The 25,169-nt window shown below is 38.2% G+C and overlaps 1 protein-coding gene across 12 annotated transcripts in view; it reads right to left on the minus strand.

Moving 5' to 3' along the window:
* The window catches only part of LOC116735879 (myosin-10), a 65,880-nt gene that overhangs the window by 33,734 nt on the left and 6,977 nt on the right, over positions 1–25,169 (minus strand). For all 12 annotated transcript variants that reach the window (XM_032588036.1, XM_032588027.1, XM_032588030.1 and 9 more), the window contains 2 exons: positions 21,495–21,651; positions 398–425 (listed from right to left, as the gene is read on the minus strand). In XM_032588036.1, the coding sequence (XP_032443927.1) occupies positions 398–425; positions 21,495–21,651 (185 nt within the window). The remainder of the gene's footprint in view (positions 1–397; positions 426–21,494; positions 21,652–25,169) is intronic.

The following is a 25,169-nucleotide window of genomic DNA, read 5'->3' on the forward strand; positions in this document are numbered from 1 at the left end:
TATTTGGCAGAACCGCTGCACAGCCCCGCATCCGCAAAACCAGCTATATGTAACTCGTCTTTAAATAAAACCCAGCAGGACGATGGGCATAAAGGGAGATGGAAAAGGGCTTTACTGAACGCCAGAACCACATTAAAAAGAAGAAAGAAATCCTGAAGTTCAGATTTTAAAAAAAACACTCTTTTTATGACATTTTAAGTTACAAATACAGGCAGTGTAAGGACATGAACTGAGGCCAGAAGGAAGACTATTAGGTGATAAATAATCTTTATGTGTTGAAGGTTCATTTACCAGCCCACTGAGCAGCTCCAGAACAAACCAAGTAGGAAACATTAACTAGCTGTCATTAGACACAACCTTGGGAATAAAGCGAAGAAAAGATGAGGGCAGTACTCACGTGCAAAGAATCGATTGGTCCTCTCGATCTGTGAAGGAAAAGGAAAACTGTCAGTATTTCTGGTTCAATCACAACAATAACAAACACGTTCTCTACTGATCCAGCTCTAGATCCATAATTCTCAACATCATGACATAATACTGCAACTATTACAATACCTGGGTTTATTTTTTCTAGAGCTACACCTAGCAATTCTTTTAGTTATTGATTACTCTGGTGATTATTCTGACAATTAATTGATTAATCTGATAAAAAAAATTGGCACATTCTGCAGGTTTTTATGTAACCACTTAAGCTTATTTTATAGAATACGGGAAATGAATTAAAATATGCAAATAAATTAATATTCATCTTTTTAAATACGTAAATAAACATTTTATTGCCTAAAATCCAGTATAATAGCTTTAGCACTTTAGTGAATGCTTGATCATTTGTTGCAAAGTCATAGGGCTGATTTGTTGGTTATATTTTAAATTAACTTTATATTAGATAGAAAAAGGGTTCTTGATGGCAGATTTATTTATTTTTTAACAGAATTTGATCAAGTGAAACTAAAATTGCCACTTGAGTAGTTTTTTGGGTAAAACATATACAGACAAAGAAGGCTTGTTTTTATTCTCTTAAATGCAAAATGGTTTTATTTTTTCGTACAATTTTGGCTCAATTATACTATATATTATATTTTCCTTCAGCAAATAACCTCTTTTTTGAGTCTCTTTACTCCAGTTCACGATTAATAAATTATGAATAGATGGCATCCTAACTTGATGCTTCAAGGTTGGGCTTACTGAGTGTTGACAGTGTGTTTTACAGCAGCCGCTCAGCCTGGCACAGAAACACTAATAGGTCAAAGCCATGCTGTGTGATGACCCGACGCCGACTGCCAGAGAAGTAACCAAAGCTCAAACAGCTTTCATCTCTGCAGACTTCAGTCCAGGTCCAGAGGACAGGTTTAATGTTGCCCCCTGAAATGGGTAAACTCTCAACTCTAAAAGGCCTCCTGTGCACCACAGTAAACTTTTAAGACAACATTCAACAAAAACACAACGTGTTTGATACATACAACGTACCGACAAACATTAAATAAACCTTGAACTACTTATCTAAACACTAGATAACGTCTCAATTAATTTCAGGTACTATCTTGAGATTTCCAATCCATGCATTTTCAAATAATTATAATCTGAGCTCCTAAAGTGACTGAATTCTAAATATCTCAAACTGCATTGCTTGAAATACAGCAATAGAGGCTTTGGACAATATCCTGGTAATCTAGCAAAGCTCAGTTTTCTACACCAATATGTGTTCTTCACCTTTTTACAATGACAAACGTATTGAATGGAAGAGTGTACTGGCTGCAGCTCTGTGTCATTTGACCTTTCCTGTGCGCAGAGCTCAGACGGCCCAGCTGTCACAGAAAGCAGCTGAAATACTATCAGTGAATTTTATGACATTTAAAGCAAAGAAAAAAAATGTAATGAAGCAAGAAAACTGTGTTTTTCCCAAGTTCAGTCCACAAAAGATTAAATGCACCCAAAGAGAAATGTGTTGTGTACTAAATCAACAAGTCATATCAAAACGGAGAAGAAACATGCTAACATTAGCCTAGCATTTATCAAACAGCAACACACAAGACACACTAGTGCAGTATACTGAGGCAACAGTTAGGACAAAATATTGGTCACTGTCAAAAAAAATGGATAAAAGAAACTGCAGCCTCTATCAATGGTGAGCGAAGTAGGAATTGGTAAATTCTCATATGACTTGGATCATTGTCGGGGATAAAAATGTTCTGTTTTGGACTTTCCTGCTGAAAACATCATCAGGAAAAACTGTTAAATTCACAAAACTAATAACTGTAATCATATCCCCATTCATTAAGTTTAAGGTTAAAGAAAAACCCTGAAATAAATCTAAAAATTTTGTATAAACTGCCTTTCATGACTGAGATCTGAGGTGATACATAAAGTAATAAATATTTGGCTTCTTGTCTCTAGTCTATGTACTGTGTGACAAATTCTGACAGAAATTTTTTTTAGTAACAACATCTCAACAAATATGTTAGCAACTGAAGGCAGATGCTAAAACATACTGTATATGTTCAAGGTAAAACATTAGCGACATTGCAGACAGGCTCTGGGTTGAGCTGTAAACGTCCCATCGAATGAACGTCTGCCTGAAAGCCTCATGATCTGTAGAAGAGAGTGGGTTACCAGAACTGACAGCTCCACAGACATTTCCTCACACCTTCCTGTTGGCTCAGACAGCTTTAAGGTGTTATCTCTCACCAGAAATATGACCTTTTATTCAAACACTGAAGTGTAAACCCCCAGTTAAGGTTTGTAACTAAGGTGGCGCAACTTTCGAAAATCTTGTGACTGTTATAACTTTGGTAAATACTGCGATGACAAGATCAGTTGTGATATAATGTATGTTTCAGACTCTGTCCAACTAGCTAAATATTACGTTAGCATATAAAATTAAAGTTTTTAACATTTGGGAAATATTAAGTCAACAATTTCTGCACCCAAAACAAACTGTTGTGATATGATTATCACACACACTGATATTGCGATGATGATATGTCCAGACTTCCTCTTAATTAAATCTGCTTGTGTACATCTGCAAATTATTATCCAATAAAAACGTTTCCATTTTCAATGAAAGTTTGTTTATACAGTGAACGTAAACCAGTCAGGTTGACACATCTGCAAAAATACTAAGAATAAAACATGCAAGCTTGTGTTCTGAATGATGAATGAGCTGCTTATTTTAAAATGTGCTGCGTCCCTTGATAGCAAAGCTTGATTACTTTTCCTGTTCTTATTTTATAGCCAGCTCTCCACAGGCCTGATGGTTATCATATGTACAGGAGACTGTGAAACCCACAATATTGTAATCAAACACTCATCATCAGCTAAGAATTACATGATTGAACAGAAGAGGAATTTAATCATTACCTCATCCTCTGACACTCTCACACGTTTCTAATCTTTAAAAAACAAATTCCTCCGTGACTAATTTAACAGATTTGACCTTCGGTGTTAAAAAAAATTACGATGTTCTGTTAATGGAAGAAAATCCTCACATACTCTTGTGAGGTTTGATAAAATATAGTTTTATGAAAACAATCCTTCGGATTTTGTAGAAAACAGAACTGAACCGTAAGTGGCTGCAAGAGTAATAATAGTTCTACTAAATTATTCTCATTTATACTTTTAGGTAGCTAACTTAAAGTGAAATAAAAATATTATTTGAATGTTTGTTGCTCGATCGGCCATAAACTTCAGGTGGAAATGATCCATGGAAACAACTGGTTCTGTTTGATGTGTGTATCTAATATGTGCTGGTTCTTTGTACGTGGATCATGTTTAGTAACATTGCAAAGTATTTGTTTTGCCATATTACAAAGCTTAAGGTACTTAATTGATGCAGCAGTCGCTATACGACTAATCATGAGAGATTAACACAAAATAGTGTAGAAAGTGTGCGTTGTTTTGGAAAAATGGTGGTGTATTTATAATGAAAGCGTAAAATAACTACAAATCTACTTAGGTACATTTCTACCAGCTTTCCACATCTAGAGGGTGGACATTTTGCCTATTTTGATTTATGAAATAGCTGAAGTTCAGTCAGATGGACCACCACCACCACCTCCTGTCATGAAGTGTGGTGTAGTGGTGGTGAGGCAGATGCTTAGGACCCAGGATGGTGTGCGAAAATGATGCTTTAAATAATGAAAACTAATCCAAAGTCCAAGATCAGGCAGCACAGCTGAGTGGAAGACTAAGGCTCAACGCTGGTAGCACTGATACACGAATGGACAGAAAAACCACTGGAACAAACGATCGACAAGGACCCGACAGAGACGCAGGTGACATTAAAGGAGGAGGTAATCAGGGAACGAGACACACCTGGGAACAATCAAGGGGCAGACAGGACAACACGGAGACTCAGACAACACAGAAACCTAAAACACAGAGAACTCAAAACACGGAAAAAACCCAATCCCGACACCTCCGCCTTTAGATCAGGTCACAGAGTCATCTTCTTCAATCCATCCATCCATCCATCCATCCATTTTCTGTTCACCCTTGTCCCGAATGGGGTCGGGAGGGTTGCTGGTGCCTATCTCCAGCTACGTTCCGGGCGAGAGGCGGGGTACACCCTGGACAGGTCGCCAGTCTGTCGCAGGGCAACACAGAGACAGACAGGACAAACAACCATGCACACACACACTCACACCTAGGGAGAATTTAGAGAAACCAATTGACCTGACAGTCATGTTTTTGGACTGTGGGAGAAAGCCGGAGTACCCGGAGAGAACCCACGCATGCACAGGGAGAACATGCAAATCTTCTTCTTCAATGATAAATAATAAAATTCTTACTGGCCTACTCTGGTTACCCCTATGAAAATTTTACAGAGGCACTACAGCATAATTCCAAATTATTTGTGTAAAAATTTGTCTTTTTGTAGATTTTTTTTTCATAGTTCATGCCTAAAATATTCTAAAGAAATGCAGCTTTTGAAGCTGAAATACCTGGGAGCAATCCTATTTAACAATATATTGACTGGCATTTGCAAACCAGCCAATCCAGAAGCAGCATTCATGTTCCTTGGTGCTGATTGGCTGGACCGCAAAAGCAGAGATAAGGAAGACCATCCAAAGATGCTTTCCACTGTGCGCATATTAATGCATGTCAATGTATATCAGGTGTTTGAACTATTAAAACAGGAAGATATACGCTTTTTTGGGGTCTAAAGATTCAGCTTTGATTTCATCTGTTCAACCTTCTTCCACATGTTTGCTGTCTCTCTAACAAACTGCAAACATGTTGTACTTTTCTTTCTTGCCAATCTTCCATATAGGTCTGAATCTCAAAATAATGTACTATTTACCATCTAGTTCACAACTACTCTCCACTTTGTGTTGGTCTGCCATATAACATAGTAAACAAAGAGAAAAAGCTCAGATAATGTTGCAAGCTGCTGTGGAGAAGCCCCTGGATCCAGTTTACCCAGAATGCCTTGCTAGCTAGGCTGGAGTGAACCAATAAAACAGAACACGTTCCTCCCTTCCAGTAGCTTATTACCGCCTCAGTAAATCTTCTCTCCTTTTGTGTTTCACCTTTCCCTCAGTTGCTCTCATTTCCTTTTTTTTTGCCCCATGAATGGTGGAAAGGCAGACTACTCCTAAAACTACCGCCCTGACTGAAGAGATTAGAAACATCCCGTTTCTCTGCAACAGATGGTTTTCATTTGAGCGCTATTATTGCTTTTAGCTCCTTTTATAATTTCTTCTACAACTCACAGCCAATTATTCAGGCAGACTGATGAACTTTGAAAACAAAGTTCCTGACACAAAACTGCTGCAGGGCCCAATGTTAGCAGGAAGTTACAAAAACAATGTTTTTTCTTTTTTGTTGTTTTTAAGATTATAAAACATTTCCAGATGTAGAGAACGCAGGTGGTTGTAAATGTCAAAGCGCAGGCTAATACAATAAAGTAGGTACTTCTTAAATTTCACTGGACGCCATGTCAAGCTTTGTGACTCATTGACATGTAAACAATCATGGAACAAATGCATAAATCTGTTTTTTTATTATATTTTTGCAAAATATAATAAAATTAGAATTCCCTTTTCTGCTAAGTAATCTATCCCACCTGATGGTTCATCAAGTCATGAATTTCCTTCTTACAGCCACTCACCACTAAACTGGAAGGAAATTCTAAGGAAGAAAAACAAACTAAAATATTTGGTTGTAAGTAGTGTTAATTATACATGATTTGTTGTAAATGTGCTAATGTCCTTTAATTTGTTGTTAAACACTGTGACTTCAGATGGGCTGATCTTGAAATTGCCTTCGGGAGCCACAGATCGTGGATCCAGAACTGGAGAGAAAACGACTAATTCAAATTCTCGACAAAGAAAGCCCTGAAGATTTTTAACCACAGCCACAAAAAAAAACAAAAAAAACGGTCCCCACATATTCAGCCGAAGCAAGACCTTAACCGGGGAGAAAATTTATTTTTTTTACATTTTACAGCACGGACCCTCACTGCACTCATTTGTTGTCAACAGTTGTACTGTTAAGCACTATTGGCGAAAAAGTTCCTTCCCAAATTAGGGATGAATTACAATTATTATCACAATATAGTTCGGATGATGCTAAACCCTGATATGAGAAAAACAAATCCCTCAGATAAAGTACTAGATCACACAGATGCTAAATAGTGACTGAACTTCAAAATTATCTGCAGACCACACACACAACACTAAATAAAAATAGTTGATAGGTGTTGAATATTGAAACGTTAGGCCACGATTCAAGGACTAGTGACTGGACGAGTGGTATTTTAAACACATGGCACATTTCTTTTTTATATTTATAATAAATACAGAACAACGACGGGGAGCTCTGCTAAACAATCAGTATTTATAGTCATGAGTCAGATAACGACTGCTCTAAATGAATCCTGACAGAGTCAAGAAGACAACAAAGATAACAATAACAAATGGACAATGACAATGGCTGACGGTAATAAGTATATTTGGTATTGGTATTTATAGAGGAGGGATTAGCACAGCAGTCTGTTAGTATTTTTGTTACCTTTTTGACTAAGAATACATAATGAACAACGTGAACAGCAAATGTTAAAAGAATGCATTTAAGAGAAAAGAAGACATTAACTTACAGTTGAACTCAAAATGTTGGCAGAAATCAACATAAACAGCTGTTTTGCAGCCACGTCTTACTAACACATTTACAACCAAATTAGGGCAGCAATAATAAAATCCATTGTTCTTTCGCCAATTATGTAGCCAAACCGTAGCTTTCACAAGCTGAGAAAGCTTTGAGTCATACAGGATGACTTTGCTTTAATGGTCCGTTTGTTTAACACCTCATTGCCAATCTAAAATTCGGATCTTTGGCCCTTTACAAACACGCATCCTGTTTAATCCATCATTTGACTCTGAAATCTTGGAAAAGCTAGCTTTTGGTTGTTAACATCTCCAAACCGGCAGACAATCTGCACACACTAAAATGAAATCCATGATGGAGATTAATCTATTTTGCGCAGAACAATGGGCAAAAATTGGACACCTACCCAAAGACTTGCAGAAAAAAAGTAATTCTACAAAGTATTGACTCAGAGAGGATACAATGCACAGCAAACATTCAGAATATTTATTTCCTCATATAGTTTTAAAGAACATTCTAGTTTCACATTCTGTGACAAAATGCGAAGAAGTTCTTTGAGAGACGCTGCGTAACCTGAAACGACACAGTCAGTTGTTTCTATAAGGAAAAATAAAATTCAAATTCGCTTTTGCTAGCCCCCCAAAAAAGCTTGTTTATGCTAAGCGGCAAAAGCTATAAAACAAAATGATAAAGAAGCTTGACTTCACAACATGACGTTTAATCTTCCGGGATCCTGTCAGTTGGATGTACCACAGTTTTTCCACAAAGTCTTTGCGCAGTTTGCTTCATAAAAGAAATCATAAAATGCAGCAGCGCACAGTGAAATCCAAGTGTCATTCAAACCCCTCCTGACACGCATGAGAAATCCTGAACGCCAGCCAGTTGCCGCTCTTACATAAACTATTATGTGTTGTCCGAATCGGCTAAGCCTTGCACACGGACACACACGTTCACGCAAACCTAACTCCCCGATCGCGGTGGAATATGACGACTGTTTTAGCACAAAGGTGAAATAAAAACGTCTCCCTGATTGCTCGTAAACAGTTGGCGCAGAGGCAGGATGGAGTCCAGGGCTGCTTTAAAACCAGATGACCACAGCAAGTGAGAGTGAGACAGAGCTCATTCACATTCCCAGACAGCAGAAGCAGAGATCTGGAGAGTAGCCTGGTCTGAGGAGACCTGCAGAGTATAAATGTCCCATTAAGCGATAACAACTGTTATAACATCCAGCCTGTTTGTAGGGATTACGTGAACACACCATTTTGTATGTTGTTCAATAATGGCATAAAATGCAAATTTCTATTAAGAAAGAAGTAGATTTCAGAGCTGAAACAGGGAAAAAACAATGACATCTACAATCCAGACAGCCTCATTTATTACGATAAAATAAGTTCTTTGATTCACTTTATTCTCCCGGACTGCCAATACAGTTTGAACGAGAAATGCACCAATATAAAAAATTATGCCGATGTCAATTTCCGATATTAATATTGTTGTTATGGCAGCAGATAACCAATATTTACCAATATTATATACAATATCGTTCCCTCTGGGATGTTGTGATATTTTTCTGTGATAGTTGTGGGCTAAAATTGCTGATTTTGAAACACCTTTTTCAAAAAGTAGCTGTCAAAGTTGTAAAGTTGTTTTTACACATAACCTTCCACAAAAAGCAGTTAATATTTAAAGTGAAAGTAACTTTCAAGTGGGTCTGTCACAATAAGAAACAAATCGGTTGGTTGCATGATAAATTAAAACGAGCTCAATAATTTCCATTTACATGATTTATTGTTTTTCTCTTTTCTCTTTCTACCAAAACTGAATAACAAAATTATTTAGTCTGCTGCTTCGGTCTAAACTCACCTTTTTTTAAAGGACAATTTTATTTACAGAGAATTCATAATTAATTTAATTTGTTGTTTTGGTTGTTTTGTTTATTTATTTAGGAAATTTAAAATGTCTTCAGGCTCCAGGATTAAATGTTAAATAGAATTTAAAGTTTGTGACGAGATTCACATATCGGTTGTTAATATCGGCCAAATGGACCGTTTTAAAATGACTTCCATCGACCGATACGTTGTGTATCCCTCGCTTGAATCCTGATGAATTGCTGCAAATGTGGAAAATGTGACTTTTGGTGCTCTATTATGGGTAGATTTTCCAATGCCATTGGTATCAACAATAAGGTGTTTCTTAAAAATGTGCTTATTTTTCCTATATATGCAATAAAAGCAAGAGAACATGAAAAAAAAGACATTTTGCTTTAAATTGAAGTCTGAAAATCTTTCTTCCATCAGTCTATCTCTATGCGCAATTTGGAGATGTGCACAATTCACTATAGCTAACAGCTCCCTTACACAGGAAACGTAGCGAATAGCAAGAAGTTCAACCATGGAACTGTACTTATCTGCTGTTCATTTCTGCGACTCAATGAGATTTTTGTGGGTGTAGCTGCTGGGCACTAAGAGTTACAGTATATTAAAACACTTGTAGCCCTGTCAGCCTGGTATGGGCGTAATGAGGTTGTAGCCTTGGCCTTTGGGCAGCATGCCCTCGCCTTCATCAAATCCTCTGATGAATGGTGTGCAAATACCACATGTGAAACATGAACTGACACTGCTGCTACCAGGGTCCTGGTTGTAGCCGATACGCTGCCATCTTGATAATTAACAAGCACAATCCCACCACAGCGGGTTTTTTGTTGTTGTTGTTTTTGCATGTTCAAAACAGTCATGGAGGTATCACACTCCATCAAACATAATGGGGCTCAAACTGCTTTCTTTTTGCACCCCGACATACTTTTCTAAACACTATGCACAGACTACCCACGCTGAAACTGGTTTTTAATGTCGTGGTCGTCGTCTGGTGTGAAGGAGGGCGTGGTGAGCTACTTTTCCAGACAATTATAAATAATATATAGAGATATCGGCAGTGAGGAAGAAAAGACAGATATGCATTCTTTAAAATCTAAGGAAGTTTATTTTCACACAGCTCCTTGTGTTCATGAGGCAGAATCAAATCGGTGTAAAATTTCAAATTTGGAGCAAATCCAAACTTCATGCTGATATGGTATGCGATCTTAAACAATGAGAAGTTTAGCCCACATTTGGAACTAAATACAGCTTTAATGCAATGCAAATGATGATTTACAAAAATGTAGATATCCAACTTAAGCTTTTTGAAAAAAGAAAACAAAAGTCCAGTTGTGAAAGAATGTAAAACTCGTTTATTAATAAATAGCTGTCTGTAAATTCGGTGAGTATTTTTTTAAATGAAATAATATTAAACCTCTTTTCACATTAATGTAATCTGGCAGTATTTAGATTAATTTGATTGATAAAATATTATTTAACCGCACAACTGATTTTAAAAGTTTATTTTTATGTGGCCCCTACAGAGTGTAGAGTAGGCCAGTCACCGTCACAAATGTTGCTGGATGATAAATTGTCTGAGAAGTTATTGCGATAAACGATAATATTATAGTTTGACACCATTTTCAAGTAATGCAATGGTAAAGGCATAATAATACAAGAACACATTCTCAAAGATAAATAAACTTCAAGTTCTGAGGAACATTTAACACTGGTACAGGGAGACATTTGAAATATCCAAAATAAACAAACAGAACAACAGAAACAGCAAAGAAAATGAATTATGAAATCTCTGTAAACAAAATGATCCATCACAAAATGGTTAGTTGAGACCAATGAGCCACCATTGGTCACAATGGTGAGTTTTCTACCAAACCTCATGACCTTTGTCTTTCAGGAGAGAGAGGAAAGAGAAAAATAATAAATTATCCAAATGGAAATGATTGAGCTCGTTTTAATCAATAATTTATCAATGCCCAGTCTAGAGGGCCAGATTTGGCTCCTGGGCCTTGAGTTTGACAGGCATCTTTTGCCCTAAGGTACGATCATTTACAGCCACTGGGCAACACTGTTGAACCAGCTGCCAATTAGGCATTCGCAGGGCAGTAGAAGCGAAGGCCAGGACGCCCCACAGAGGTGACTGGATGTGAGCTGGAATTTGGACTGACCTAGTTTAACTCTTTCTTTTGCACAAGGAGCTTTTTGGTAAGAAACAAGCGTTGTATTCAGCAACAACAACAAAGATGTCACAGTAGAAGAAAATACAGGGATGGGTTGAGGTTCTTTTGTTTCTATTTATTCAGCAGTTCTGGCTCTTGCCAATCAGTGACAAAACGTCTGGAGTGGCGTTGTGATATATGGCGGAGGGTTGGAGTGGTGCAACCTTCTCACACGTCAGCAAATCACCAAATGGAGAGGCGGCAGTAAATTCCTCTGCCATTCACAGGATGCTCCCTTGTGGAAGAAAATACTTCTCAGGAGAGCAAAGAGGCAGAGACAGAGCGGGCATGGCGGGAAGGTATCCGATAACAGAACGCAGAGGGGAAAACGGAGATATCAGAGAGGAACGCCACCACAAAGGATGAAAATAGAGAGGGGAAAAAAAGGAACAAAATGGGAAAATACGCATCAGCGGATGTGGTCAACCCAGCAGCTGACGTGTTGGCAAATAAATCTTTAGAGACGTTCCAGGACTTGTGACTTAGTAGCATATTGTGATGCCAGTTGGCAGCTGGGATCAGGGACAGAAATAGACGCTCATAATGGGTGGTGGAATGTCTCCGCCCTCGAGGAAATGACAGCAGAGTACGGGGAACCACCTGGGGGAGTATTTGAGGGGTGCAGACAGATCCAACACACACACAGCCAGAGACATACACAGATAACAACATGCAAATCTTCTATGATTTTAATCATAATTTAAAACTTAAGTTTTAATAGCTTTAATAAGCCCAACTTTAATGCAGTCTCAGTTGACCAAACTAAGAGACACAACTAGGGCTGCAACAAAAGTTTATTTTAGTTGTTGATTAATCGATTGACTATTCTGATGATTAATTGACACATCCTGAAGAGTTTTAAGCCTTTTTTTTAAGAAAAGCATTAAAAGATGCAAAGTAGGGGTGTTGTTAAAGAATATTTTAGTAATCGAGTACTCTATCAAATGTTTTTACGACTAATCGATTGAGATAAATTAATTTCCTTTTTAAATAAGAAAATAAACATTATATTGCCTAAAGTCCAGTAACAGCATTCCTTCAGTGAACGCTTGACCATTTGCAGCTAAAAAAAGAGTAAAAAATCGACAGGTGAAAAGCTCGTCGGACCAGAGTTTGCTTTGTTGGCCTGTAACAGAGTTCAATTCTCCCAAAACAAACTAGACTTTCTAGACAAATGAACTAGAGTTCAATTAAAGCGGGGTTGGTGTGAATGCATCCTTACTCCAACAGGAAACTTCTGGGATGACATCAAACCAGCTGTTTTTGAGGCAAATGTTTCCAGTCATCTGTGGCTAGAATACATGTTTCCAGGTGCAAGAAGTTGGTCGACTCCATGAAACACGGATGTGAAGCAAATCCAAAAAGGAGCTCAGTACTAGCTTATTGATTCCCCTTAAAGCTCATTCTTTAATCCTTTTTCAGTTCATAGAGAAAATAGGAGTTTGTAAAGAGAAAAAAGGCACTGCTATATTTTTTTTAAATTATGTTTTTTTCTTTTTTTAATAGCTAATTACTTTTACAAAGTTTTCTTTATCTTTTGCTTTGGATTAGAGTGTTTTATTGCTTCCAATGTGTTTTTTGAATGGAAACAAAAACTATAATAACTTTATTAAATACTGCGTAATTTAATAAAAGTTAAATTACGCACTTTTATTTAGTGCGTAATGGTGTAGACCTTAGATGATTTAATGCAGTTTTAGCCTCTGAACTATTGCCCATAATAAACAACCCAACTTCAAAGAATCTGAATTACCAATTCAAGTATTTACTCACTGATAAATGAAATCAAGATAGGGACAATAAATGTTTGGTAAATAACAGACTTTGTACATCTATGCGTTGATATTTGTAGTTGCCAGCTCCAAGTGGTAAAGTGAGCCTGAAGGCCAGCCAGTTTCTTACTGTTCAGCACAAAATGTACAATAAACTTCACATATGGTACAAAACCTTTAGTTCATGGAAGATCTAGGAAGTGAACACAGATGAAAATTTGATAATGGCTTTGAAATTTCCCCGAAGGAAAATACAATTTAGAAAGTTAAGCAAAAACAGTGAAGAAAGGATTACTGCACATGTGGCAGGTAAAATATTTCCCATATTACATCGATGTACTTTAGTCTGTGTCCTGTCAGCCTGGATTTAATTTCTAAGACTTGTGCTATGCTGAGCTTTGCTCTACAGAAGAAAAAAAAATCAGATGGGATTCTGCAGTCTTTCCCTTTTCAAGCCCCGCAAAGCACATTTTTCAAATGCTTCTCATGCAGGGGTGAAATGAGAAAAGTCTGGTCTGGGAAAAAAAGGTGGGGGGACATAACAGACTGGGGAAGAGAGACTGGTGTAGCAGAGAACCACATGTTTCACAAGCTGGGGTACTGGGAAGATGAGATAAACATCACTGGGCTTTAAAGACGAGTCTTTCTTTAAGTCAAAATTAGATTACGTCTGAGAATCTGTTCCAGCCATCCTACAATGATGTAATGACACTGAAGTATTTGTGGAAACACTGAAATGTAAATGCATTTAACCTTCAAATTGGACTGAATAGTTCTTCAGATTTTGAAGGTCAATAGGCAATAAAGAGAAAGGCAGAGATCGTCTAAAAAGATCGTTCACACAAACTCACAAAGCGCCGCATGCAGACCGGAGAGGCTCGGCAGCACACAGACGTAATCTGACGCTTTTTGGTTCAGAAAGCAAAAACTGGTTCCGACAAAAACTATCGGCGGGAAAACATTCGGCCGTGTTCTCGTTTCCCACAACAGTGAAGGAGGGCGGAGGCGGCTGCATGTTGTTCCACTCTGTCGTTCATCACAGCATCATCTATCATTCTGTCCAAACGCACCGCTCTGAGCTGAATACTCAAACATTTGGCAAGAGAAGCTTTATCAAATATGATGCCTCACTTTTACATAAAGTTCCTGAATTAGGGTTCCAGAGTCTCTGCATGTTTCTAACATAAAGCAAAACCACTAGAATAAACTTGTAGAAGGAAAACGAACCAGTTATAATCTTCTTGGCAATAGATTATAGAGCACATGCGTCAAACTTGAGGCCCGCCGTAGCTTTTTATGTGGCTCCAAATTACGTTAATAAGTCCCTCCAGTTTTTCACAAATCTGCAAAATTCACTCCAAATCAACAATTCCCCACAATTTTTTCTGATTTTATTGAAAACTTTTCTCTAAATTCGTCAAAAACTTTGGGTTTTATTGACTGCTTCCTCAGCCTTACTCGATGTCGAGTTATAAAGCAATAAATAAAAAGTCACATTTAAGGTCATACATTAGTGCAAATATCATTAAAAAATCCTTACAAATATTTCTAAATTTGCACCACAAAATCTGTGATTTTGATTACAAATAAACACAAAAACAATCGCAAAATCCTAGAGGGACATCTAATTATTAATATTTTAACAATTTAATGGGTTTTATCAATACATTCTGGCACAACCGGCCCTTTAAGAACGTTCAGATTTTTGATAAGGCAAAAAATGAAACAGAGTTTGACGCTCCTGTTACAGGAACCATTTTTCATAGACTTTGTGTCTCTGATTTCTGTAGGAATTTTGGTCTACTTCTTAAAACCTCTTCAGTTTATTTATGCTTTTTTGTAGGCATTTGAGAACCATCAGACTCTTTTCTGTTTTTAGTCATTCTGTCGTGGATGTGCTGCTGCGATCAAAGTCCCTGTCGTGTTGCATGATCCAATAGTAGCGAGTCTGCAGCTGTCGGACAGATGGCTTCAAATATAACTTTGGGATGGACAACGTAAAACCAAAAAAGAGGAGAGAAGGTGCTTGTGCTGAAATGACTTTGTTTGGTTTTCTTCAAACATGGGCAAGTATTTCTCCTTCACTCTCATTTCCCCACATGACATTGTTCCAGATGTCCGGTGGTTCATTTAGGTCCAACATACAGTAAGTCTTGCTGCCTGATTCGATTTTTTCTGCTTGTAACTCTTCCAAACAAGAAAGTCGAGATGGTGATATATTGAGCAGCTAACCTCGATAGCAATAAATGGTCGACAGCATAACACGGCGCCGCTTCAACATTTGAAATTGTCTCCCTTTTCTCAACCTCCGTCTCAGTCAGTTCTTGTTACAGACTGTCACGTGTTTACAGACAGTACACACAGCGCAATATTAAAGGGACATGATAGTAGCTTGCTTTTACACAGCCTTTTCTTTAAAAAGATTTTATTGTCCTTTAGTGAATAGTGATAGTGAATTAACAGGAAAGTGGATAACGAGAGAAGGGGGAAGACGTGCGGCAAAGGTCACCAGGCCGGGAATCGAACCTGCAACAGTCGTGTCGAGGACTAAGGCCTCCATATGTGGGTTTTGGTTAACCCCTGCGCCACCCCAACCATTTCTTTTAAAACATCACAAACACTGACAGTGGCAAAGTGACGTCGGTCATTGACATAAACTGTTGTCTATCACTCAGATCAACAAATGATAGATTTCCAGTCTTCAATGAATTGTCTTCCATAAATTTTTAATATTTAGCATCCTGGCAGAGGCCTGTACACTCTGAGAAATAGTTAGGTTTTTGTGGCAAGTTCTCTGATGACCCTCACATTGATGTCACATCATCAGTAACTGGATGCTACTTTGTCTTAAATCATATGAAAGATTTAAACTTTCTTTTAGAAAACTAAGGTTTTCTAAAAGTCACTAAACCTTTCCAGTAAGTCCTACCACATCAAATATAACCTCTCTAAATGTCTCATGTTGACATTCCTCATTACATCCATGTACTTCTCTTGCTTGTCTCGGTCAGAAAGGATTAACTGCCCCTAGCATTATAATAAAAACAAGACAGTATATTTCACTGCCGCATTAAAACTCCTTCTCTAACCAATGTTTTTCTCCTGAATACAATAGAGACAGCGGATGTCTTGAGCAGCAGCTTAAAGACGGACCTTTCTATGTGCACAGCTTTAATTATGATGCAAAGAAGCGCGTCAACAGAAGGAGCAAAAATTAGCCTCATGCTGCGGGGTGTTGCCTTTAGGCCAATGAAAGGGGAGGAAAAAGCTGCTCTGGGAGATATGACAAAAACTATTTGGCGATCTAATCGATTGCGGTGGCTTGCTTGGTCCACAGTTTCTCTTTGTGATGGCCACTGTGTCCGAGAGGACAAGGACATTTTCCTGGGTTAGGGAGGGTTCTTGGGTGCTTTTGTGGCAAGTCCAATATCAGGATGATAATCTCTGATGCCTAGCAGGAATTACAGAAACACAGGAGCATCAGGGAAGAGCTGCAGGGAGTTCACTGTCGCAAATTATTATGATAGAGTGATAAAAGGTTAGACAACTACCTTTTATGACTTCTCCATGTGAAACTGGGTTAGATAAGCTAATGTGGAAATAAAAAAAATATTTCTACATGATTCAAAACCTTGCCTAAGGAAACTAAGGCTGCATTCACACTTGATAGTCCGACAGACTCACTTCGATTGGGGACCAAAATTGTAACATTTGCTACATTTTCAGCTGGTGCAGTACGCGTTCACATTGCAATCTGTCAAACAAAACAAACTATTTGAAAAACCTTTTCCTGTGTCCCCTACATGGCTTGTGACAAACTGTAAACTTCTTACAACCTTCTCTAAAGAATGGCTTTGTCTATTTTATTTTTTCTCACCTCTTTTCAAAGAAACAATAAAATCCAACTGCCAATGTGTTTTATTTCACCTTTTTCTTCCATGATTCTTTAAGAGATGCAAACTTGGAAGTACTTCAGTGAAGACGTATTGTTTGGACACTTCTTCATTCCTCTGGAAGATTTACCAATGGGACAGGGGAAAAGTCCCAAACAGACACCTGTCTCGTCACTCAGATCCTGGGTGTGTCTTTCACCAGCCCTGCTCTGCAGCTCATGCTGTCCCAACAAAAGGCCCCATTTCCCAGGGAAGAACTCTGGAGCTCCAGGCCTCTGGGTTTGCACCCCTGCACACAGCACCGTGATCCCAGCCCCCTTCGGACCGCACAAAGGCCTCATTGTAAGGCACAATACCGGCCTCCCCCTCTGCCTTTCCCCTGTACCCTCTTCTCTCTTCCCCGTAAACTATTTCACTTTCTGCATCCTCCTGTTCTTACCCAACTCCCTAAATGACAGTTTTTTGCTTTTGGCCTCAGATTATTTCAATCTGTAACTTATCAGTCTAGATTTTCTACAGCAAATTCATCTGTGAATGTCTTGAGTTTTGCTGTGTCAATCCTCTATTGCATTTCTTGACCATTTTCTACCTCCTTGCTGTCTTATCTATCCACTTTTGAAAAGCTATTACAAGTACTGGACTAGCTGTGAGACATAATTCAAGACTTTAAAAAAAACTACATATCACCCCTTTATTACTATTTAAGAACCAGAGTTTAATTTACAAGCACTGAACTTGGTAGAACAGTTTTTGTCCACTCAGCACAGAGAAACAAAACTTTAACACCATCTTGTTGTGAGGTAGTTGCACAAACCCCCTTTCCTGTTCTGAATCCACAAATGGCTAATATATAGTTTTTTTATTTGTATTTATATTGCTATACACCGTGTGTGTGTGTGTGTGTGTGTGTGTTCAAACTAAAGATTAACATCAAATTTGCTTAATCTTTTTACAGATAACACATTGTTTTTTAATGATATAAGTACTAAGCTATGCATGTCTGCAAAAACAAATTTGAATAGTATATTTATATTCTAATCCAAACCTAGTGGCGCCACAATGATGGCCAATATTTTTAGCATGACGAATTCCCAGACAGAACTTTAACAACTTTCACAAAAATGTAGCTGTAAACTAAAACTCTTAAAATAAAAATAAGTTCAGCTCTCTGTCTCTTTTTATGTAGTCGTCTCCAAACATGTTCTGCCGATCTGTGTTGCTAGCTTACTCTTGATCCTTTCCCATAAAATAAAGATTACAGCAGTTCTGTAAAGGCCTCATATTGCAGCAGCAACAAACAGGCTGCAAGAACAGCAAGAAGCAAAAACTGAACAGTTAATAGTGAAACATACATGCATATCATTTATTCTACCTGACAAGCTGGAAGGTGAAAAAAAGGGAAAATCTCAAACTGGGTTAAGCAGTCAAAAAGAAAAGGCTAACCATGGCAACCCTGGCTATAACCTCACACTGAGCATTGATAAGAAGGTGGACATTCCTCACACTTGTTCCCTTATGTTTCCTAATTAAATACCAAAGAAGAGTGGGACAAAGGAGACTGAGCTGCAGCAGAGCTGTGGTTTGTATTTTTCATGTTTAGTGAAAGGCAACTAAAATGTCTGGCAGGATGTGGGGAGTTTTCTTTTCCTCCTTATTTCTTCCAAGCCAGAACATTCTGGCTCAGAGAAAGGTGAAAAAAAAGAAGAAAAATGACTGAAATTTAAAACATAGATTAAAAAAAATTGTTAAAAAAAGGGGAAAGCAAATATAGAATAGTATAATAATAGGAGTTCATATTCACATCCAAAGCACCTTGTTGCAACCATTTAAAGTCCAGTTTCCCACAGAGACGCACCGTTTTTCTGGTCTAACCCACAGATACGCTTTGATGTATCCATGGTAACTACGGCATCCCCTCCAACAGGGGTCCAGCTGAGGCTGATGGGCAGTTTAGACAGCTATGTCAACTTTGACAATGACTCAGCTTGCAGAATTTAGCGCAGCACGGTAGGGGAAGCAGGAACGGCGGTGACCTCATTCCACAGGCGGCTTTGCCCGTTACAAGCGCTCCGAAAGAATGAGCTGGGAATTAGAGGTCAGGGGAAATGAATGGTGGCACCGCAGACACGTCCCAAATTCTCAGAACAAACGTGACTCACTGTCCTGCATCTGTTCGGCCCTTATGGTGGAATTATTTCCAGATTCCTTCACAACAATGTCTCTGACAAACAAGCAGATATTTGCATGATCTGTGGGAGATGCAACAAGAACTTCCCCTGGTTGCTGAAATGAACCGTTTATGATTTTACAGTTCCTCTTTGATGATAGGTCAATGAACACACCACACCAATGCAATACCAGGCAACGTGACATACACACTCTTCGGTGTGGATGCGTGTACTGAGTCAAGAAGATTAACTAAGGTTGCTACTACAGAGAGCTACGCTTCGATGGGTTCAAATCATTTTGTTACGTTTCCATTTCGGAGAGGAAGCCGTCAGCACAGGACATTAATTCATGCAAATCCTGGAGACATCGTGTCAAATTTGTAAAGGTGCAAAGATTTCAGCAGCGTCCAGGAAGGCTAAACGAATTACAGGAAAGTTGCGCTGTATCATCCTTTTAGCGTTCAGCCTGTGTCTGTCATGGAATATGTTAGATTTGTAAATGTTTTTCTGTCTTTTGGACATTTATGAGTTAAAGCGGCAGTCTACAATCTCCATACAGAGATGGACGATAATTTGAAAAGTTAAACACAATACATTCTTCTCAGTAGCATGACGACAGTTTAAAATGACAACTTGAAGTTAGTAAAACCACTTTTTATGGTGACTGCTCTCTCACAGTCACACATGATGTCTCCAATGCTCCTAAAATAAGTAATTATTGACCCTTAGAAAATCATACTGTCATGCTGGCAATTACAGCATTGTCAATGCCAGATTTTTAATGAATTTGGTATCCACAAAAATATGCAGTGAAGTGCAAGCTCTGAAAAATACATTACATGCATCTAAACGTGAGGGGAAAAAAGGGATTTTGTGAACAATGGCATCCTGTCGCATCTTTAGTGTAAGTGTGTGGCTTATGATGCACTCCTGTCCTGAATAGAGCATGTATACTGAAATCAATGGTGTGAAATCCACAATGTGCTACTGAGTCATGACTGGGAACATATCTTTTCTTTCACATCACCTTTTCCCTTTTTTCTCATCTTAAAATATGAATTTGTGAAAACACCTGGAAAAAAACGTCAATGCTTTGGAATGAGTTACACAATGGATGGTGTTAGAAAAACCTGAGATCTGAAATTTAACTAAATATCTGCATCTCTAGTCTGTTGCTAAGCTGAAGTGAGCCATTAAATCGAGGAGTGTGTTGAAGGTCTTGATGCACTCTGTATATAATTCAAGCTAATTTTCCCGTAGGAAAACAATGAGCGCAATTTTTCATGTGTCTTTGCTCAAATGAGGTCGCATTTTATTTATTTCAAGAATTTTTATGATATGTCCTGATTTGCCAAAACTTTGAAGTGTGTCTTTACTGTTTTGTCGGGTAAGGAGTCCATGTGTTTCATAAACAGCTGTAAAAGTGTGAGGCAGCTGTAGCTTTAGCCATGAACATTTGTGTAAATGTGGAATAAACACAAATCCACACTATAAATGCAACAAGTTAATTACAACAGTCAAAAAAGTCTATTATTATGAAAGTAGCAGGTTGCAAAGCAGTTTTTCTCTTTTTTTCCAAATAATAACAAATGTATTCTTATGAATGCATCATGATACTGCAATTTTTGAGAAAATCATATTTTAACAAACAGCAAAGCTGATTTACTTTACAGTGCACTGTGTGGGATTTTCCCTAACCATACTGAGTTAAATTTATGAGGGAAATGGGAACATGAACTGTCAGGGAGGACTGAGGCAAAGAATTGGGAAGAGATTTTGCACATAGCTGAGCATGAATAAATCACCATCTGCACTGGTCTTATGGTGTAAGACTCTGCATACACTGTGTAAATCTGCATAACACAAGCATTCGTTTCAGTCACAACCCTCCATTCTGCCTGACATCCTCTCTGACCCCGAGACTTTCACCCACTTTACAGTCATTTGTGCCGTGAAACTGAACCTCATGTTTGCTGAGAGCAACCTAAAGTTCAGACCAGGAGAGATAAAACACAAATGTAGCTTATAATAAACAAAAAGGGCATCAATTTACTGGTTTGACCTATACTTAACCTCTCGTTTTTACTCAAAATCAGTGTACTATAAGCCTGGCGGGCCACCAGGCTTTACTTGAACCCCTATCAGGCTAGGCTTTGTTTATTTTATTTATTTTAGGGGCTTTTAAGACTTTATAGTTGGTGTTTAGGTATTGTTGACAATGTCCTCCAATAGGACATAATTACCTAGCGATAGTTTCACATTTCCTGTCAACTTTAAACACTGTTTTAACTTGATAATGTGGAAAATTGCCCGATGACTGCCCTAGTGCCCATACATTAATGCAATGTAAAACCTATTCTCTGATCTCTGTTTCTCAATGAGCAAATTAAAAGCTTCAAACACTTAAAGATGACACTAGTTACACTTATAACACAGCATATGATGATGCATGAGGGGTTTTTTTTACCTTGGAGCATGCAGCGGTACGCTGACTCAGAGATGGCATAAATGTGTGGAGGCATTTCATGTCTCTTCTTTCCTCTGTACATCTCTATGATGTTCTCTGAATAGATGGGCAGGTTCTTGTAGGGGTTGATGACCACACAGAAAAGACCAGAGTAAGTCTGCAATCATGAAAAAATAAAAATAAATTAACAAGAAACATGAGTAAAGAGGGAGAAAAACACTTTTAAGAGGAGATACAAAAAGAAAGGAATTAATAAATCATCAGTGCTTTTTCGATTTAGAAGGAGCTGCACATTCCTATCTTTATAAGTCATCTAACCTGCACTCCATCAATCCAACAAGGCTTATCATCACACACTTTTAGGAGCTTACGTCATTACAACACACTTGACAGACAGAGAACAGACCGAAACACAGACTTGAGAAAACGGTGATTAAACTCAAGAGTAAGAACTCTTCTTTTTGACATTAGAAAGGAAAACTCCCACAGCGCTGCGATGAGACATTTCACATTAACTCAGGTTTCACGATGCTTCGTCTAGAATGCTCTGAAAATGTTTAGCCTCGTTTCTGACTTGTGGTGTTGCTTTTGGAAACGCAATTAACCCAACAAACGTCTCCCTAGAGGGTGAGTGTGGTAAGAATCTTTCTTCACTGGGCGGTGGGATAAAACAAGCAGGCAGTAAGAAAGGCGGCCAGCGCTGAGTGAGAGGCCATGGTGGACGCTTTGAATTATCCCTACAGACGACCTGGTTTCTGGTTGTCCTTCCTCTGTGTACCCAGCACATGGGTGAGCACACAGCACATACCTGCAGGATGTGAAACTCAACAAAATATTAGAACGTTTAAAAAAGGAACAGTGATGAAGAAAATCAACAGTGTATAAACGAATGAAAGCACCTTTTTTTTTTAAATGGTTTACTTTTCTAACTGCCAACAAAACCCTAAAATTATCCCCCCCAAAAAATTTCAAAGACTGGAGACAAAAAAAACTTTTTAACTTTTTCATGTTGCCAGAATATGATGTCATTGATCAACATAAAGCAATGTTTGTGAAGTGGAAGAAATATTATATGCTGGTTTTCACACAATTATCAAACAAAAACCAGAAAAGTACGGAGGACCAATCCTGCCATAATTGAAAATAAACAATAAATCAATGAATGATTGCAAATGATTGCAGGGTCAAAAGGCAGCTTAACAAATAAATTAGTGTCTCCTTAAAGGCTAACAAAGTAGCAAAAAGAATAGATTTATTTAATAATTGATCTATTAATTAGGTACATATCCATCCATTTTCTAACACCCTTGACCCTAGTGGGGTCGGGAGGTGCTGATGCCTATAGGCCTATAAGCATCAGCCCCGGGTGAGAGGCGGGGTACAAATGTATATTTTTATTTTAATGTTTTAGTGTAGCAATTCATCTTTGTTTTTTGTTGTGTATTTTTTATTTAAACCAATAGTTTTCAGTCATACTTTTTTCTTAGATTATGTATATTTCTTTTATGTATTACAAGTACATTTCTTACTGTTTGAATTGAGTAATTATAACTATGCCTGTCACAGTAAGAAATCACATAATTAATGAAAACAAACTATTTTCCATTTGCATGATTTATCATTTTTCTCTTTTCTCTCTTTATACCAAAAACTCGACATCAAAAGTCTTCAGTCTGGTGCTTTGGTCTCAACTGGACAATTTTGTTTGCACAGACTTCATAATTCATTTTATTTGTTGTTTTGTTTATTTATTTTATATATTTAAAATGTCTTCCAGTTCCAGGGTTAAATGTCCATTAGAATTGTTAATTTATTGATCTTTCACAGTGTGTTCTTGCATCATTATGCGGTTGCCATTATATTACTTGAAAACATCTGAAAACAACAATATTATTGTTTATCGCAATAACTTCTAGTTCTGAAAAATTTGTTATCGTGACAGGCCTGATTCTAACGGAAATAAAAAAGGAAAAATTGAGTCTGATTTTGGGTTAAAGTGTCACAGTGAGAATAAAAAAGTTATGTTTTTTTAAGTAGTGTATGTAAACATCCGGTTTCAAATGTAGGTACACTGCTGCAAGGCATCATAACCTTTTATTTTTGCAGCCTGGCACTAAAATACATGCTTTCCTTGGACTGAGTCCAACTAAGCCGAGTTTTATGAAGCTGTACGTTACAGTAGTAAAACAACTTCATAACATTTTAAAAGGTATGACCCACAATAATCTATTTAGATCAGAGCATCATGTGATGAAACATTTCCTTAATAATTAAATCCACTTTCAGGAAGCAGACGGCATGATGCAGCCGTTGTGTAACAGCTCTGTCTGGGCCTTCAGTCAGCACTGAGCAACCAATGCTAAAGTGCTGATGCAGAAAAAAGGTAGATGAGAAAAAGAAGGTGAGAGAGGTAGGCAGACAGAAAGGAGGAGTAGGGAAGCGATAAAGCTGACAGAACTCCCAGAGGTCGGATTCGGACGAAAGGTAGAGGTGTAACGAACACTGTGTGGCGTTCTCAGCTGTTCTGTAAATTGCTAAGCAGTGGAGAGACAGAGACCCGGCTGAAATTCTAGCTCAGCACTCTCCTTTTTAATGAAAATTTAATTCCCCCTCTATCTGAAAACTGTGGCTCCTATAAATAGAGACTCTGTTCTGCTTTCTCCGTTCAGCTGCGCCGCCACAGAGAGCTGGAACAGCTGGAACGGCTGCAGCTTTTACGCCGAGTCGCAACCGACCAACGAACTCAACACTCCCAGCTCAGTCCAGGAAAGAGAAGGTGAAATTTCCACAGTGAAACCAGATCCAGCGAAGGGGATGCTGTGACCTGGTAACAGCTGAGCAACACACAAGCAACAGCAGACACAACAGCCGAGCCCATCTGCCGCCTGTGATCACACGGTCGGCATGCCAGCGTTAAAGGGACACTCCCCACAAAGAGGACAGGGTGCGGGGGGCAGGAGCCGATGGTCTGCTGGGAGCACACAAGACTTTGACTTTGACCGCTTCAGCGATTTCATAACAAAGCTAACAAAGTGTTCAGACACTCACAGCTCAAAACACAACCACGACAACTGAGATGCAGGATGTCAGATGATTTTAGAGGAAACAAGACGGTTTCACTAAGTTTTTCAAACGTACTTCACACTAGAGGTTTTAGTTTAGATGTGGGAGTGACGGCCCTGCAGAAGTATTCATACTCCTTAAATGTTTCCTTTTTTTAAAAAAAAAAGAGCCATCTTTAAAGCATTTTATTAATTTTTAAAATGTTTGAGTGATTTTCATGTGATAGGCCAAAACGATGGTTTTCAACATTTTATTCAAACGAAGATAGATCATTTGTTCTCTACCGTTAACAACCGGTTGCAACATGACAAACTGTGGAAAAGTTTAAGAGGAATCCACATTTTTACAAGTAAATATAACATGACATAAACTGCAATTTTATTCCAGTACTCCGAAAATAAACTATTGATCCACCTTCACATCCCTTATTTACATTTAGAAGCTGAATGTTTAATTAATTGCTTAAAAAGTTTCATGCTCGGTGATAAAAGGTTTCTGTCCTTCCATCTGTCCAGTGAGGGACGTTTGTTTGCCACACATTGAGAAATCAATAAAAAGCCTTGGCAAGCAAAGGTGGAGGTACACGCAGTCGTGTGCATTAACAATGTTTTT

The sequence above is a fragment of the Xiphophorus hellerii genome, chromosome 16 (assembly GCF_003331165.1).
Source record: "Xiphophorus hellerii strain 12219 chromosome 16, Xiphophorus_hellerii-4.1, whole genome shotgun sequence".
NCBI lineage: Eukaryota > Metazoa > Chordata > Actinopteri > Cyprinodontiformes > Poeciliidae > Xiphophorus > Xiphophorus hellerii.